At 31.9% G+C, this 19,200-nt stretch overlaps 1 protein-coding gene across 1 annotated transcript in view; it reads right to left on the bottom strand.

Annotated features, from left to right (window-relative positions):
• Window positions 1–19,200, bottom strand: part of LOC129225184 (protein sel-1 homolog 1-like) — a 78,226-nt gene that overhangs the window by 15,697 nt on the left and 43,329 nt on the right. Inside the window, exons 7-15 of the mRNA XM_054859749.1 lie at window positions 18,005–18,086; window positions 17,305–17,459; window positions 13,035–13,091; window positions 12,532–12,600; window positions 11,433–11,510; window positions 11,292–11,354; window positions 9,814–9,901; window positions 8,171–8,319; window positions 7,158–7,323 (exon numbers count right to left, since the gene is read on the bottom strand). Of these exons, the coding sequence (XP_054715724.1) occupies window positions 7,158–7,323; window positions 8,171–8,319; window positions 9,814–9,901; window positions 11,292–11,354; window positions 11,433–11,510; window positions 12,532–12,600; window positions 13,035–13,091; window positions 17,305–17,459; window positions 18,005–18,086 (907 nt within the window). The remainder of the gene's footprint in view (window positions 1–7,157; window positions 7,324–8,170; window positions 8,320–9,813; window positions 9,902–11,291; window positions 11,355–11,432; window positions 11,511–12,531; window positions 12,601–13,034; window positions 13,092–17,304; window positions 17,460–18,004; window positions 18,087–19,200) is intronic.

The following is a 19,200-nucleotide window of genomic DNA, read 5'->3' as shown; positions in this document are numbered from 1 at the left end:
TTTTAGAATTTAGAGATGGCACAAACTGCATCAATTAAACTTAAAGTTGAGTGTTTTCCTCTTCTACGTCGAGAAAATCATTCTGGATTTTTTTTCTGATATTTGGCGGGGGGGGGGGGGGGGGGCCATCGCTCTTTCAAGTATCAATATTTATCTACCATTCTACATTATGTTAAATTATACTAGATATATTTCTGTACAGTACTTAAAATAATTGTAACAAAAATATAAATAAATAAAATAAAATTCAGAATAGGGTTCAGCATTCAACTTTTTGACCCAAGACACTCTTAAAAAGCACAGAATTTCGTTTAAAACTTTTTATTTTAACAAAAATAAAAAGATATTTCAATTGTTTACTTCTTAACAAAGCGTAATAATCATCAAAAATTTGAAAAATCGGATTCCCATAGCGGATGCAAAGAGATCGCAATTCTCAAAGTGAAGGCATCAAAAGTATAAAAAGGGCTTGTAAAAGAAATATTTTTGATAAAATTATTTTAAAATTGCATTTTAGAGTCCTATGATAAACATATCATTAATATCTGTGGACACAGTTTCCCCAAAAAATAAAATAAAATAAACCATTTATTCAGCATTTTAATTTTTGACTCATAACAGAAAATGGAATTTTGCTTTAAAAACTTGAAATGAGAGTTCTAACAGAAATTAAGAGACTTTTCATTTATTTGAATCCTAATAAAGCAAAGTTAGCTTGAAAAAAGAAAAAAATATGATTCTCATATGGGATGTTAAGATTGCATTTTTCAAAATGTAGACATCTAAAGAAAAAAAAACGGTAATTAAAAAAGTTTATTTAAAGTTAATCATCCTTGTTAGCATCGAAAAATCAAAGCCCATATAATTTTCTCCAAAAATAACAATTAAACATCGCACAGCATCGTAAAAACGCAAATATTGACAAGCTGGCAAAATGATGAGAATATTTTCTAATCAAGTCATTATAAAGTTCAACGCCAGATGCTAAGTGGTGATAATTTTAAAGTTGGTAACCCTATCTGAAGCGATCATATTTTTTCCTCACCCTTACTATCACTTTGCAGTTCTAAGTTCATTTCGCAGATATATATTATTATTGTTTTTGTTTATTAAATCATGAGCGGAGAAAAGTGATTACCAATGCCTTTTCAGAAAAGTTTACAACAACACTGCTGCTAATTAGCTGTGATAAAACAAACAACCATTATATTTAATTGGCAGTAGCAATTATTTATCGCTTGCAGGAGCATCCCAAGAGTGCCGTTTTATTTTTTTATTTTTTTATTTATTTTTATTTTTTTTTTTCCAAAATTGGCCGATTTTGTATAAGCTGATCCCTCTAATTTGACTTTAAAAAAAGGTTCCAAAAATTATCGGTTTATACACAGAAATATGCGATATTTTGCTTTTAGATTTGCTCTTTCAATAAACAATTTGTGACAGATCCGATCTTGTTTATCAGAATTTTGTGAAGGGTCCGTTTTGTTTGATCGGGATTTTGTGAAAGGTCCGTTTTGTTTGATCGGAATTTTGTGAAAGGTCCGTTTTGGTTGATCGGATTTTTGTGAAGGGTCCGTTAACGGACCCAAATATCCTCTGGCCAGACCCCTGTCTAAGGAGGTAGTCCACAATTCCACATGATTATTGGGAACCCAAAACGTTTCTTATTATATTGAAGCTATTTTGGATATGGCGTACTTTGGCGGTGATCTAAGATGGCTGCCAGTTGATTTGCTTTGCAACAAATGTTAATGCCAGATTGAACATTATTAAAAGGGATGTTGATCATGAATAATACTATAATTGACTTCAATTGGTTTAATACTTTATGTACACATGTTAAACATAAGAAGAACAAGCTAGTATAAGCTATAATTAAACATAAAATACAACTGATTTTGTTGGATCAATATGTTCAAAGTTGAAGTGTTCCACCAATTTGTATTTTATCCAAAACATTCAAGTGGAAGTTGTCGTAGTTTACTTTAGTGCTGCAAAGTGTGGGCTACCGAAGATACACTGCTTGACAATTGCTAAGGAACAAGTGATTTACACAAATTTGTACCTCAACCACCTGGCTAATAGAAATAAATTCAAGTTCAGATGGCATGGTAGACCAAGACTCGTTATCTGTATAAAAGACTGTATAAAAGACACGCTCAAGATTCATACGAAAATTCATGCTGTTTGGTTTTTAACAAAAATCATGCTGGATGTTAAAAAAGGTTATTCTCTGAAATTTTGTTTGGTTCTTGAAATACTTAAGAGTAAAATGTCAGCAAGACATCATTTGAGTATCTACAATCGTGGACAAGGGGTTGGACGACTGGAAGCAGGTCAAAGTGTCACCACTGTTGTTACAATGGGTGTATCAAAAAGTGCCATCTCCCGATTAAAGACGGTCGCTGAAGGTGGAAATGTTTTGCAAAAGCATGCGGGGGCAGTGGTAGGAGCACCACACCTTAAAAGGATTGCTATGTAGTCTTCGTGGCAAAAAGGAACAGAAATTTCACTCCTGGAGAGATAGCTGCAAATCTAAAGACCGCTACCAGTACGCATGTTTCTGCAAGAACCATCTCACGGTGAGTAAATAATGTCGGTTTGTATGCAACAAGCCCGTATGTTGCATTCAAGTTCAACCACGCCATCTTTGAGGGAGATTACGCTGGTGTAAGGAACATATTGGTGGGATCATCAAAATTGGTCTTGAGTGATGAATCTCATTTCAGTGAAACAACTGATTCTGGTCACCAACTACTGTGGAGAGAGCGTGGAGCACGTTATGCACAAAAATTTGTTTGCGAACGTGATCGGTACGGCCCAGGTGTCATGGTGTGGGCAGGCATCATGCACAATGGCAGAACACCGCTTCACATTTTTGAACAAGAAAGTGTTACGTCGCAAATACATTGCAGAGAAGTTATGCTGGACCATGTTTGTCTTTTTAGGGGGGCGTTAGGTCCAGACTTTCTCTTTACGGACGACGATACACAGCCACACTGAAGCATTGAAGTGTCAGACACACTGCAAAGGGAAAACATTCTCCGTATGCAGTGACTTGCTTACTTTCGCAATTTAAATCCAATTGAACTTTCCTGGGAGGCTCTTGGCAGACGTGTTGCGCGAAGAACCGTCCATCCCAAAACAGAACAAGAACTCAAATCGGCATTGACAGAGGAGTGGGAAAACATCCTTCAAGCACTCCTCAATAATTAGTGGGAAGTATGGAAAACAGATGTAAATTGTGCATCAGTGTCCCTGATAATCATACATAATATTAAGGCACTCATGTGTGTGTGTGTGTCCACCATTCTGACCTAGATCATTTTTTTGTGGTTGTATGAAAATCATCTAAGTAGGATTTTTTTTTTTTCATTTTTAAGTTTTTACTTCATTGATGCAGTAATATCTGTATTATTTTGTACTTATAATAAAGGCACAATATCCTCCCTACTAACTATACATTTCGTTCTGTTTCAATAATCATTATCTATACTTAACTATTCCAAAAAACGTAATTGTTCCTTAGCAATTGTCAAGCAGTGTAGATTAAGTCAGTTTCAGAGAAAACAATATACGACATGGAAATATATACTACAGTAGAACCTCTCAATAAGGGACACTAATGGGACTGGACAACTTGTTCTTTAGATAGAGATGTCCCTTCTTCGGATGTAAATGAAATGATGCATGCTGTGTACTTAACTCACTATAATTTCATAATGAACGTCAACTAATAGCATTTAAGTTTTAATACTGGAAATGTTTTATAAAAGGTGAATAAAATTCGAAATTATTCAAACTGGCAAAAAAATAAATAAATAAATAAAATAAAATTTTATCAAACATTTTGTCACATCAAAGTTTTGTAACTGATTTTTATTAATTGCAATTTTTAATTAATGTGTTACATGGATTTGTTTGATGTCTTGCACCTTGCAAAGCAAAAGATAATGTGATCAGATTTCAAGTTTTCTATAGCAAGCTTGTCATGGGCGGCACACTATCTGTCGAGGCTTAGCTCATATTAAGATATTGATGAAAGAGAAAAATATGAATGTTGGTCTCAGTATAAATTTTAGAATACATATTTGTTTATTTGCATGTTGATGTAAAGACAAACTTTTACCAGTTACTTTTTGGACAAAAAGTAAACCTTGAATTCCAATAATTTCGATATTTCTAATGCATTTATGCATAACTTCTTTGTAATTTTTCTCTGTGACTGTCCCTTAAATAGAGTGTTCCTTAATGAGAGGTAAATGCATGGAGGTCCCTATTCAAAGGGACTGGGACCAGAAAAAGTGTCCCTTAAATAGAGGTGTCCCTTAGGGGAGGTACTACTGTATCTTCCAAATTCAAGAAATAGTCTTCATTGGGCATCATAAAAATGTATTAGATTTCAATATAATAATGCCAGTGAAAAAAAGATTTCTAGAATATAATGAAAACTCCTACAAAAATTGTACGTAAATACCTCACTTTTGAATTTTTCAATTTGATCACAGTAGTTTTGTCCCAAAATAAAATCATTCTTTCATCAAATTCTAACACAAAGCAATAAATTTATGTGCTAAAATAACTAAATCTGTTTTTGGATGATTTTGTAAAAATAGAAGAAAAAAAATAATTTTTCATCAATCCGGTAATTTCTCAACATGAGCCTAATCTAACTCATCTTTAAGAATTCACAATGGGGGAAGAACAGTAATTTATATCAAACATTAGCAGTAATCTCAGTCAAGATAAACCTTATTTTGATTTTTTTTTTCATCACTGAATTTTACTTGATGTTGCTCCCAATAGTTACAAACATCTTTCCCTAGCTCAGTTTTAACTGAGAGTTAAATTTACAAATTTATCATTAATTTCTGACAATCCTATTCAAAGCTATCGACTAAAAGCTTACAAAACAATTTTGATAAGCTTGAAAATATTACAGAAATGGTAACTGACAAATTCAAAGAAAAGGTTTAATTTAATTGCCTATGTTTAAAAAAAATTGATGATTTTAAGACTAACCACAATAACAGAGTTGGAAAATCCAAAATTAATAAGAGGTCATACTGAAAAAAAAAAAAATTACCACCAGCTTCAAAATTTTCATTGCATTCCCCTTTATTTTGCAGTACAAATGAATTCACCATAAGAAGTAAAACATTTGCTATGATGTGGATAGTAATAAATGATAAAATCAATGGGATTACAAAATAAATTTACAAAAATATTTCATCAGAGTAACAAAGGACCCTTTTTTCAAAGCTGTAAAAGTAGGAGCTTCTGGCTCATCAAAAAGCCAAGCATGGTTTTTTTGTCAACTAATTTTCATTGAATACAGCGCCAGCTCAGTCAATTCCAGCCGAAGACTGCTGTTCTTTTATGCAAATCAATTTGTTCTGCAACATTCATCCCTTTCAGCACATACACATTCTACTTCATGGTTCCATCATTAATACTCTTTCCAAAATTTACACATTCACTGACTTACTTTATCAATATTTAAAACTAAAATAGACAAAGTCGACAATTTTATTTACCTTGGGGCATATGTTTCATCTGAGGGTGGTACAAATAGTGATATATTAATAAGAATTTAAAAAGCTCCATGTACATTCGAATCTCTGTATAAAATATGGAGATCTAACAACATACATACAAAACTCAAAATACAAATTTTCAATTCAGTAGTTAGAGAAGTTCTATTCTATGGCAGCAATATATGGAAGCTAACTAGACAGCAAGAAAAGAGCTTGATGCCCTTAAAACTAAAAGCCTGAGGAAAATATTAAACATATACTGGCCAAATAAAATATTGAATCCAGACCTATATAAACATACAAATTGCAAGCTCATAACCACACTGGTAAAAATGCACAGATGGTCATGGATAGGACATGTTCTCAGAATGCAGGCAATAGACCGTACAAGAACTACTCTGACGTGGACCCCTGATGGCAAGAGGAAGCGCGGGCGTTCAAAACTAACCTGGCGTCAGATGTCCATACAAGAAAGAAATGTCTTTGGTTGGCCAAGCTGGGGGGGATTTGCCAGGGGGGCAGCATTAAACCGATTGGGATGGAATGCCACACCAGTGGCCTCATGCACCACTAGGCAATAAGAGAATCAAGTCAAGTCAATCAAGTGCTGTTCTTGGGCAAATCAGTTTGTTCTGCAACATTCATTCTTTTCAACACTTGTACATTCTACTTTATGGTTCAATCATTGAAAATCTCTCCAAAATTTACACGTTCACTAACCTACTTTATCAATACAGTCGAACCTCGTTATCACGACACCTTTGGGACTGTTAACAAAGTGTCGTCATAGCTGGAGCGAAGTCATAACCGGAATAGTTTAAAAAATTCATGATTAAACATTAGTTAACCATAAAATTAAGTTTTAATGAATAAATTAATACTGTTTATTTTTTTAAATAGACTTAACTAATGTAAATCTGAATTATTGGTGAATATAACAAAAATTATTCAAAAAAAAAAAAAAAACCTTCACTCTCACCTTCTCTTTTTAATTCTACAATACTTTCAATAAAATGTTTGATAAATTTTTGAATAACATTCGTCACACTCCTTCTTCTACAAAATTATCAGTAAGAAAGAAACCAATTCAAAACTGTTTTCACTTTTGTCCGCAATTTGATTAGATTTTGACGGCTAAGCCCCACCTTTCCTTTTCTTTCTATTTCTTGTCAAAGGCTGAAACCTGTACCTTTTAGAACTTATCTACTCGCCCCCAACCATTCTCGAGGTGTCATGCCCGGTTAAATCTCTAATCAGAGTAAGAAGTTCCTACAACAAACAGATGTCTTCATTATTTTACTGAGCATTTTTCAATTGCAAAGAAATATTTGATCCAGTCTGCGCAGCTCAAAGCATCGTCGTAATCGAAGTTGCATGAAGAAACTGTCGTAAAATCCGGAGCCACTTGACATTGAAACTATATGGCATAAGTTCGGAATTTTGAAAAAGTGACCTGACATCTGGAGTATCGTGATATCTGGGTGTCGCGATAATGAGGTTTGACTGTATTTAAAAAAAAAACATGGCTAGTTAATGTATAAAATGAATAACTTTTCATAAAAAATATGGCAATAAAAAAGTAAGAGTATTTTCCTTCAAATAAATTAGCATGTGGCTTACCTCTATCCAAAATGAATGCAGCATTGCTTTGTGCAACTTCATAGCCAAGTTCAGCCAAAACAACATATTTGGCAAGGGCTTCATTAACTCTCCCTTCTTTGAAATCAGAATAAGCTTGCATTAAATTTTCACCCCAACGACCTCTTTCAGCAACATTTTTGAATAGCTAAAATAGTGAAAGGAGCACATCTTTAAATTAAAGATGTAAATGCCAACCAAAATAAAAATACAATATTGCACTGAGCGGAAATGGCACACAATATTCGATGTACAATTAGATTTAAAATTTTGGAGAAAGATAATCTAACTTCACATAACAGATTCTAAAACGTTATAGATGTGATATTTTTTTTTTCAATTTTAAATTATTTAAAATTTTAGATTGTTTTTAAATATATTTAAAAGAAAAGAAGAATGTAAGAGCAATATAGGATAACAGCACCAGTAACAGACAAGGGTCCAGTAACAGACATTCATAAGTTTCGATTTAAATAATGAGAATTTTAGGCAGGTAAAACTGATGTTGCTGTGACCCATGAATATAGTGCAACCATCTAGTGTTATCAGAGTGAATTTTATGAGCCAATTGATATTTAAAAGGCAGTGGTGGAAGGTTATGAACAGCCACCACGAGGTCAGCTGGTGTTTTACATTCATTTGAATTTAATTAGTTTTAGTTCTAATAATAAAGAACTTCTGCAAATTTTGAAGAGAAAACGGGAATTTTGTTCATTATGCATCCTTTCCTTATCCTATCTGTTACTGGGTATCATCAGATATTTCGGAGCACGTCACTGGGGGTCGTACCTTTTTTTGAAATTGAGAAAATAGAAATAGAATTAACTAGTTCAGAGGATCCATAAGCAGCACATCGTTAGAAAAGATGAAGTTGCATGAGAGAAAAATAAGTTAAATAAAAAGTCTAAACATATTAAAAGGCTCAGAAAATTGAGTTAACCTAAGAGTGATGTTTTAAGCATATCTGTTACTGGTGCCGTTACCCTAATACTTACTTCAACTGCAGTTGTACAAGAACGAACAGTTCCAGTTCCAGTAGCATGCATCTGAGCAAGACTGTAAAATGCCAGTACATGACCTGATTGAGATGCCATGGTAAAATACTTTATTGCCATTTTATAATCCTTAGGAATTCCTAAGCCAGCTAAAAATTAACAAGGAAAAAAAAGAGGTTTAGTAACATGAAACTTCAAATTAGCAAAGTTGATTCTAGTTAGCAGACAATAACCACATCATTGGTTTGAAAAAGGGGAAAAAATAAATACGAGTATTGAATTTCAAAATGTCAAAAATTGGGGATTTTCTCATTTTTAAAATTTACACTAATGTTGCCCACATTTTTGATTTCATTATCTTTTACTCGTATCAGTGAGCGTTTCCTACCTTTTTTTACAGGACTACACAACTGTAACACTAGGAAAAAATTTTAATCTACAAAAGTACAAAAATGTTCTGAAATTCAAAAAACACTTGAAACCAGAACCAGATCAATTATTTATTCATGAATTTTAAATCTACCTAGACAACTATTTTGATACTTTCCTTCAACATATTCAAATTTTAAGTTAAAAAAAAAAAAAAAAAAAAAAAAAAAACCAAGTGGTAGGCCTTGGGAAAAAAATTGTAGTTCTTGTTAAGATTCAAAATGATTGAGCATTTCAAAACAAAGCTGTTGTAAAAAAGAAATTAAAGCAGGGGAAGGGGGGAGGTCCTTTTTTTAGTAAGTACAGTGAAATTTCGGTAACTCAACTACCCCGGTAAACTAAACATTTATTTTTCTTATGGTTGGTCCAATGTTTATTTCAATGTGCAAAAACCGCTTCAACTTGAGACACATTTTCAGAAACCTTTAAAAGTCGACATCCAATTGCTATTCTAGTCTAATTTTTGCTATCAACATTCTTTCATATTGATCCTTTCTTAGAATTTTATGCTGCGGTTTCTTGGGTAGTTAATCCTTTTCTGAAAAGCTCTTTTAGAGAATTCCATTTTTTATCCAGGGGAGTCAGCCACTGTGCTATTTGTGCAATTCTAAAAGGCTAGGCAAGGGTAGGATAAATGAGTCCTCTACAGAAAGAAAGCACCATGACCAGGTTTTTCAAACAAGTGTGAGCAGGTCTTTTTACCTTTAACAGACCTGACTTACAAGAAGTTTTTATCTCTTTTCAAAAATTATGGATTTATTCCTCATGAGGAATTCATATTATATTAATGATTTTTTATGTAATTTTCAAGAAAAGAAAATTAAAAGAGAATTCATTTACTGGAATTAATTTTTATAATGTGAATATTAAGCATTAGTAAACAAATGATACAGAAACTTTTTTGAAATATTATGGAACCTCAGTAAGTTGACGCACACTTAAGTCGACATGCTTTCAAGTTCTCTTGGAGTGTCGAGTTATAGAGGTTCCACTGTTCTTTATTTCACCACTCTCAAGATATTTTATTCATGACATAACAAATGCATAACAAAGTTGAATCGCACTTTTAAAATCTTCATTGGTAACTTCAAAAGCAGGTGGAATAAATGGGGAGTGGGAAGGATAGAAGAGTTGTAAAATATGAGCCTAATAAAGAAACCTTTTATCATTTTTTTTCAATACAGAAACTCCTTGTAATATATAGTTATACTCACCATAATACATATTTCCAAGTTGCAACTGGCCATCTACCCAGCCTTGACTAGCAGCCTGGGAAAAATACTTGAAAGCTTTTGCATAGTCCTAAGGCAAGACAAAATATTTAAAAGAATGAATAATTTTCGAAGAATCTTTAGCCAAAATGCCTAAATTAGTTTTTTGATTAATCCTTTCACATTCATAAATTCAGATTTGCTTGATTTTTTGGATGAGAAATTTTAAAAATGCATGTATTTTTGAATCTTTAATCTTTTTCTCATGCAGCTATTATTTATGGCGAAAATTACAAAAACTGAGAATAAACACACATTACTTGCTAAGAACAAATAAACCAAAAAAAAAAAAGATCAAAAATAACATGGCAAAGTAAAGTTGAAATAGTTGCCTCTTCAATTTACCGAAATACGTTAAAAAAAAAAAAAAACACATGCGAAACAATGTTTTATGATACAAATAAAATTGCAGCAAGCAGACACCTTTTTGTAAATATTGATAGTCAATTTGCCAACTAATTTCAATTTTGTGATAAGTAGCACAATCTAGTTGTTTTTTTTTTTTTTTTTTTGGTACCAGTTGTAGATCACAGGCAACATGTTATATGGTGCATAATTATGTTATAAAATCAATTCTATGAATTTGGCAGAAAATCAAATGATATGTTGCCAAATTGTTGCACTATGCTACAGAGAGTTAAAGCATAATCAAGCATTGTTGGTATATTAATAAATCTATAAATTTCTGCAAAAGATTGCTTGAAGTAAATTTTAAATTATTGTGCAAAATATTATTAAAAAATTTAAAAATACAAAACTTGCAATGTACTTTTTTGTATTAGAAGGGGAGATAGGACATATGAAACTCTTTTTGTTAAAAGAGCATAAATCTAACTTTTATCATGATGAGCCTGATACGGTTCTGTATTGTTTGAAGATAGACACATCAATTTGTGTTGAAAATGCAATTCTAACTGTATCCAGTGCAACACAATTCAAACTTAAAAGTGACCAGTAAGCAAAGAGACATCATTTTATTTGTTGGTCACTTTATCTTAAATGTTGAGAATTTTTCTTATTGGGAATGCACTGAAATTAATTGCTTAAATACAAAAACTATTTACAAAACATCAAAACAAGATTCAAATCTGATGTTTCCCTAAAGCACATTGAAGAGAATGCTACTAAAAGCTCTCTCCATTTGGTCTCAAAGGTTAAGTTGATAAAAGTATAAAAGAGAACCTTAGGAGCACTTTTTTGAAATAACTTGAGGTAGACATCCCAGCAGGTTCAATTCCCGAAGAAGTCATAAAGTCATGAGCTAGGCCTTCATATCATTTTCTTACAAAAAAAAAGTGATTGAAAAAAAAAAAACTTTAAAGATGCCTCACTTTGGAATACTAGACGATTTGTAGCACATATACAAGATTTCCTTTAAAGTAGATGCATTTTAATTTTTAATCAAAGGGAAAGGATATTACCTTGGGAACACCTTTTCCATGCAAATACATTAAACCTAAGCCACTTTGTCCGACAGGATTGTTCTGCAATGTAAATATTTGTGCTTAAAACCATTTCATGTATTAGTAATAGTATGAATTAAATGAACAATAAATACATACTTTTTCAGCAGCCATTGTGAAATATTTCAAAGCTGTTTCATTATTTTGTTTAACAACATTTCCACCTTCCAAATACATCTAAAAAATGAAAACATAGGATACATGACTCCATACATCTAATTAAAATATATAGATAATATGTGAGTCACAGAAGATATTCTAATCTTCTGTCATATCACATCATGAATCTACACATACAATAACCTTCCACACTTAAATCAAAGAAGTTGAATTGATTCTAATTAGTAATCATTCTGAACTCAACTAAACATCTTAAAACAGACATTATAATTTCAAAGGACATGCATTACATTCTTAACATACATAAATATTTAATTTTTTTACTTCATTATAAATTTGTTTACCATGTATAATTCATTAGAAAACCATTAAAAGCTTTCCACCATATTCTTACCCAACTTAGTCATCACTATTTTTTTAAGCTAATATGGTCTGTATATAACTGCTTCAGATACAACATGTTGCACTTCATATATTAATTATTAATTTTATGCAAATTAATAAGTTATTTACAAAGATTTAACTTCATAACTAACTAGAGAAATAATTTTCTCTGCGGGAAGAAATTAGAAGTTTTAAAATATCACAACTCCATTCAATTAAAATTTTTTTAAAAAAAGGACTAAGATTTAAGTTTTTTAAGAAGGAAAATTTTTTTTTTCAAACACGTTGAATTTATCGCTTACTGCATACAAAAGACTGGATGAATTAAATACTGGTGGGAAACAAAGCAAATCTTGTCGACTTACTCACAGTAAAAACAATGTGTTAAATGATAGTGAATAGAAATAACAGTTGAATCAACTTGATTTAAAAATCCAAAAAAAAAAAAAAATATTGCAGGCGTAGCAACCAAAAGCAGTAGTTGTTTAAAATCAGCAGTTTTTTTTTTTTAACTGGCTGCTCAAACTTGTCATAAAAAAAAAACACCATTTAAAAAAAAGTAGGTGCTGTTATCAATATATGTATAACATTTTAAGACATTAAAACTCTATGATGGGACACCCGTTGAAACAAATTTAAATCTTTCAACAACAGTTTTAGTAATTTAAGAACAAAAATAATCTTAAAAGTATACCTTTCCTAAGAAAGCCATTGCATTTGCATTTCCTGCATCAGCAGCTTGCATGAAATAATTCAAAGCCCTCTATGGAAAATAAGATTGAAATCAGTCTTATGCAAAAAACATTTTACAAAGTCGAGTTGAACACTATAAAAATATAGACAGCAAACTTTACTACAAAATATCTTTAAATTACTAATAATTTTTGCAAACAGACTCAAATAAACTTATTTAGATAGAAATCATACATAAATCTGTTTTTATTTTTTATTTTTTTTTATTTTCTTTATCGTTAAATTGATAATGCTGCAGCTGTACCATTAAAGGTTTTTTTACATTAAAATTTCATAAATCTTTAAAAATATGAACATTTCCCTAAACCACATACTATGTGCACTAAGAGCATTTTTTCTGCAAATATATTAAAATGAGGATATTTTACAAACCATACCGTAAAACAAATAAAAGTAGAAAATGTAATTTATTTAACAATTTTTAGAAACATAATGGAGACTTACTGCGTGGTCCTGTTCAACTCCACGACCACCTTGGTAATGTAATTGACCTAGTCCAACCTAAAGTGATGTTGAATTTAAAAAGTTCAATTGATTTTAAAACAACTATTACAAAGTATATTATTTATTTTGCATACATTCATTCATGTGGCTATCAAATTTATCAAAACAATATAAATGTTAATGGCAATTGACATTTTTATGTACAAAATTAGCTATTTTTGTGCATTAAATCGTTGTTGATTGCCATATGCTTCACTGCACCAAGGTATTTATTTATTGCTTAATCTAAATGTGTTCCTTATAATTCATTTTATGAAGTTACAGCAGTCTGCAGATTATAATATAAAACATTAATGATGCTTCCGATCAAGGTTCCAGAAAAATCAATCTTTAAAAACACTTTACTTCAAAAAAAAAAAAAGCTTACTGCATAATCTGCAGTACAAAATTTCAAACGTTAGCAGATAATTTGTGAATTATGGTCTAAAATAGGATACCTGTTGAAAATTTTATATACCAACTTAACTTTTAAGAACTGAAACAAAAACAATTTTCAGGTCTGAATCTAATGTCTTTTAAAAATAGCATTAAGTGTTTAAAGTACCAGTCTATAAAGAAAAAAGTAACAGAATTTCAAGAACAAAGGAAATTTAATCATACTGTTGACCAGGCCCAAATCCATAAATTTTAGTCCCCCCTTAAAAAAAACCAGCAGAGGCCCCTAACTGCCGACTGGAGTCAAAGGATACGGGCCCTTTAGTAGCATAGGCTCGCCCGCATTGCAGGATCTACGGGTAAGTAGATCCGGGCCTGCTGTCGCCTCAGAGAAACAGTAGAATAACTACTGTAGTTTTCAGACATAGATATCTTACTATTGCTCTGAGGCGATGATAGATGATATTAATTTCACATATTCAAAACTAGTTAAAATTAATTCACAACTTTCAAAGATAGTTGCCACAATTGTATGTGTTCAAACTGATGTTCAAGCACATAAATAACTGCATTTTTTTCAAAAATATTACTTTATATTGGTCTCAATAAAGGCATTCTACTCAATGAAAAACAAATCTTCAAGAAAAAACGACCAGGGCCCAATTTCCCAATAGGCAGAGTAGGCAACTGCCTAGGGTGGCAAAATTTTCAGGGGCAGCAAATTTCGCGTTAACCACACATTTTTAAAATTAATTCTTTATTCTTGAAAGTAAAATATTAGCAATCTTTCATTTTTCAGAAACAATTTTTTTTTGTAATTTAATAATGATTACTTTCACACCTCTTATGAAAATAAAATGTATTTCAATCATGGTAATTGATCGGCATAAAACAGTAAGTGAAGACAAAAAGCGGGTGTCGATTTCAGAAAGTGTAGTTGCGTTTGACCAGAAGTCACAACAAGATTTGAGTCTGACTAAAGTTTTTAGTGCAACACTAAAGTTTATTCAGAACTGGTTTCCAGAGTAATTGACATTTATTTCTTTTTTACATTATTAATATTTAAAAACTGTTTTCTGATAATATTAAGTCTCAGCAGCAAAAGAAAATGAGTGACAAACAAAAAAAGCTGAATAGTTTTAATAAAGGAATCATCCTAAAAAAATTAAAAATTGAAGAACAAAAAAAAAGAGAGAAATTTTTTTAACGTAGTATATTTTTTTCAAATGGGCAATTTTCAAAAGCAGAAATGAGAAGAATCTAATGAGAAGAAACGTTAGGTATCTTTAAAAAATAATTTTAAAACTTCAAAAGAAGAAAAAAGAATATGTTGGAATTGGAGACGTACCGAGTAGCACTTTGGCCGAGTACCGAGTTACCGAGTACTTGGTCGAGTTACCGAGTACCAATTTTGTTTTAAGAAGAACCATCGACACACATGTGATGAATTTTGAACTTATTGGAATAGTAGAATAAACCTCCTTGTCCATAAAATAGTTTTTAAAACTAAATTCCCGCTGAAATTTAATTACGCATTATATAAACAATTTTGTTTGTGTCAAAAATTTTACAAAAACATTATTTTTAAAATTAAAAATAAATAAACTAAAGGTATGATTAATCAAGTTGGTATTAAAACAAATTACAGTAAAATCCCTCTAATGTGGACACTAACAGGACAATTTATTTTGTTCGCAATAGAGAGATGTCCGCATAAGAGGGGTGTCCGCCTTTGAGGGGTGTTCGTTAGGAGGAGTTTCACTGTATACCAATCAATTGTAGTTCTAGTCATGCAACCAAAAGTAAATAATTTTTAAAAGTAGATAAAACAAATGTGCAGGAACACTGCAGACACGTGTTTCTGCCCCCTTCCCCTCCCCGGTTACAAGGAACGTCTTTTTCAGTGCATACATGTGAACTAAAGAATGTAAAGACATTCGACACAAAATCCAACTTTTGTCGGATGCCTTTAAATTCACGAGCTCCCATTTTGTGCATTGAAAAAGGAATTCCTTGTAAAGCCGAAACACGTGTCTGCAGTATTCCTGCACTGTGCTTTTAATGTTGTTTTATTTCCCTTTATTTTTTAAGCAAAGGTATTTTCATACTTTTTATAACTAATTTTTGTTTGTAGCAAAAATTCATTTTTAATATAAAAATTCCATATTTTCTATACTTACATTTTTTGCATAATTTTTAATAAATAAGTTTTATTAACTTTGCAGACATTAAAATAAGATTTATTCCATTGAAGCATTACAAACTTCATTATTCTCAAAATTTAAATTTGACATATAAATTTTAATTGTAAATGATTGCAGAATATAATGCTTGCTCTTTTTTTTATAAATTTTAGAACCTGTCTTGGATAATATTCAATTTTTTGCAACTACTTGTTATTGGCCGAGTATCTGATCAGAATTTGGCCGAGTACCGAGTACTTGGCAAATTGGCCGAGTACCGAGTAGCTGTCGAGTATTCGGTACGTCTCTAGTTGCAATATTATCTCCAAATTTTCCGAATCGTGAGAAAAATCTGCCGAATTAGAAAAATTTTGGGAGATTCCAGTGACCTCCCATCAGGGCATCTCTGAATGTAAAACATCATCATTTCTTCATAAGCTTAAATTTCGGGAACACTTTTTGCCTGTTTTTGAGTTTTTGCTTCTTTTAGGGGGAGGGGGCGGCAGATTTCAAATCTGCCTAGGGGTGGCATGGAGCTAAATTCGGCCCTGAAAACGACTAATGTTAAAATGAAACAAAAACTTTTCTAACTTATTCACAATTCTACCAATCTTATTCAAAAAATTTTTGTTCAATGATGCTCTTTATACTACATGCAAAATAGCTCAACAATGATAAAACATTAACCAAAAGAGACAAAACAAATGGGTTACATTGTGATCAACAAGAAAAAATTTTGAATAAGGGAATAATCTGAAATGTCACAAGCACTGAAAATATTGATGACAATGACAAAGTTTCTCTTTTTATGCTAAACTAAACTCCGGCAATTAGTCATTCAGAAGCAGAAACAATGATAACAAAGTGGATTGATTGGTGTGATAACCAAGAGCAGGCAACTGGCATGCAGATTCTATTTCTCCATAAAATAAAGAACCTTGCTGCACAAAAAGTTTGATCCACAAACAGAAAAAGATGAGGAATTAAGGACCAACTCTATCTTTAATTAATGATTTGTATCACTTAATATATTACTACACATGGCAAACATTTAACTAATTCTCCAGTTTGTGAAACATTGATTTTCTGGTCACTTCTCAACAGACATTAAGAAGCTTTAAAAGTGTTGGATGCTGCTATCAATAGTAGTTTTTTGAAATATGGGTAACACAACAGACTAGTGCGATATTCGTAGGGAGAATGGTTTTTAAGCTCTTCTATTACAATTTTACTTCCCCCAAGACTATGTTTTACAAGGCATACAAAAAACCTGCATGTTGGTACTTTACGTAAATTACAGAAGTCAACTCATCTATTGTTTATTCTGTTCATGGCCCCACTTAATTCTTACAGGCCTTGACAAGCGATGAAAGTCATGGCAACAAAGAGGGCTCTACAGGGAGCCCCTGTTTCCATTAAGTTGGCACTGATTGATGGATGCAGGGGTTCCGTCCAGCGTCTCTTGCGGTCAAAATAGGTGGCGTCCCATCAAAAATAAACAAACTTTGAAATGTTGACATTGCTTGATGGATGCATGAGCTACATTGGTTTAACACAGAAAAATCATAAATTGTCAAGGCCCGTTAAGCGTCAGCTGGTGGGGCCATGTTCTGTTCCCCAAAAGAATTAAAAACTTTCAAAGAATGTTTTACCTGAGCCTGGACATCACCTTTATCAGCTAAAAACTGGTAGTATTGAATAAGATCATCATCGAGCACTCCAGCAGCAGAACCTAGATTTTCAAGTTCATCATACAAACGAATGCGCTGAACTACGCCGCCACCATTAGTTGATAATTCTTCTTCTACTGCAGGTAAAAATAAATAAATAAATAAACTAGCAATGACTTGCCCAAGAGGCTGGGGAAATAATGTATAACTCTCTCTCCTTTAAGAAAAATATTTAAAGAATTAGTTAAAAACTCAACTTATGAGGCTATAGGCTTGCTTAATAACCTAGAACATAGTGACAATGTTTCTAACAACACTCTTTACTAGATCATTAGGGTAAAATTATGTTTCATCTAGCAATTAAATGGCATGAAATGTTAAAATAGTTTCTGTACACATTTGAAGTTTCTTAATGTGCAATACTTCTGTAGTTAAAGGGACCCTAAAAACATTGTAGAACCCAATGTGAAGTTAGTTATGAAAAATTGTACGAGGTGAGGGGTCCTTGTTCTTCCAAAACTATTTTTGTATCCACCCTGTCATTATAAGAAGTTTTAAGTCAAAAAAACTAAGATTAAAATTTAATTCAAAAGATAATTTTCAAGCTAAGTAAACTAAAAAAAATACAATAATAAAATTAGACAAATGAAAAAACCAAAAATAACTATAAATTATATTTTACCTTTATCAGCAACTTTTTTATAGTATGTTAAAGCTGATTCACAACTTTGGAGCAATCCTAAACCCGCCCAATGTCGATAAGCCTACAAAAAACAACATATTAATTAGAATTTCAAATTGTCTTCAATATTTTAAGCATATTTTCTATTTTTACAATAATTATTAAAAATTGTTTAGTGGGTGGCATGAAATACTTTTTTTTACCAGGCATTATTTTAAATCAAATTCCGGTAATATTTTTCTGCATGCCAAATGGATGGGTGTTGAATATCATTCAAATATATTTTACACAATGTGCTGAAATACTTTATAGATAAACCTAAACGATTACAGTAACTTTCAAACTTATTTTTAAAGACACTGTTTGAAATAATACTTCCTTTCATTTTCTACAAAATTAGTTAATAAAGTTTATGCTCTACTGGGCACCTTATTTCTGCCCAAATTGGTGCCTTTTTTTTTTTTGACACCCACACAGCTCAGGAAAATTTTCTTACCCAAAACCATTTTCATGAGCATGAACCCCTCCCCCTCCCCCACACCCAAAATTCTAATCTGTATCCACCATTGTCTACAGGTAGGTAAGAGCTGAAGAGTTCAAAAAAGATTCTGGCCCCAGCAAAATATATATCCAAAAGAGAGTCATCATAAAAAACACATGGTAATTCACTTGTAGGGAAACAACTGTCGATAATTTCCAGAGTTATAGCTTTCTGTTGTTCGGAGAACATGCCTTCGATATTTTCCTATTAAGTCAGGAAATATATTGAGATGAATGTAATCCAAAGGGCATAAGGGCAGAGTTGATATGATACAGTGAAATTCCATTACAAAGAACTTCAAGGGTCCACACATTTTGTTTGTTGTAATGGAATTTAATCAATGTAACATCAATTAAATTGGGACTAAAAATTCATTTCATTGAAACCGCTGTATTGGTATTAGTTGTAACGGGATTTCCCTATAGTCCATTCAAAGTTCCCAAGAACAAGTAGGTTGATGCTCACAGCTGGTCTCAGCTGGTTGATGAATCCATCCCGGGTCTTTAAGTTTCTGGCTCTGTTCAAATCATATTTTTTCTAAAAAGGGTTATCAGGCAAACTCTCAAGCTTTTTATAACACAAAATCTACATAAGAAGTTTGAATGACCAACATGTACATGTATACAACACAATGATATTTTTTTGCTTTTTGTTC

This window comes from Uloborus diversus, chromosome 6, assembly GCF_026930045.1.
Source record: "Uloborus diversus isolate 005 chromosome 6, Udiv.v.3.1, whole genome shotgun sequence".
NCBI classification, from domain to species: Eukaryota; Metazoa; Arthropoda; class Arachnida; order Araneae; family Uloboridae; genus Uloborus; species Uloborus diversus.
Note: the sequence above shows the minus strand (reverse complement) of the source record. Positions and strands in the feature narration are given on the sequence as shown.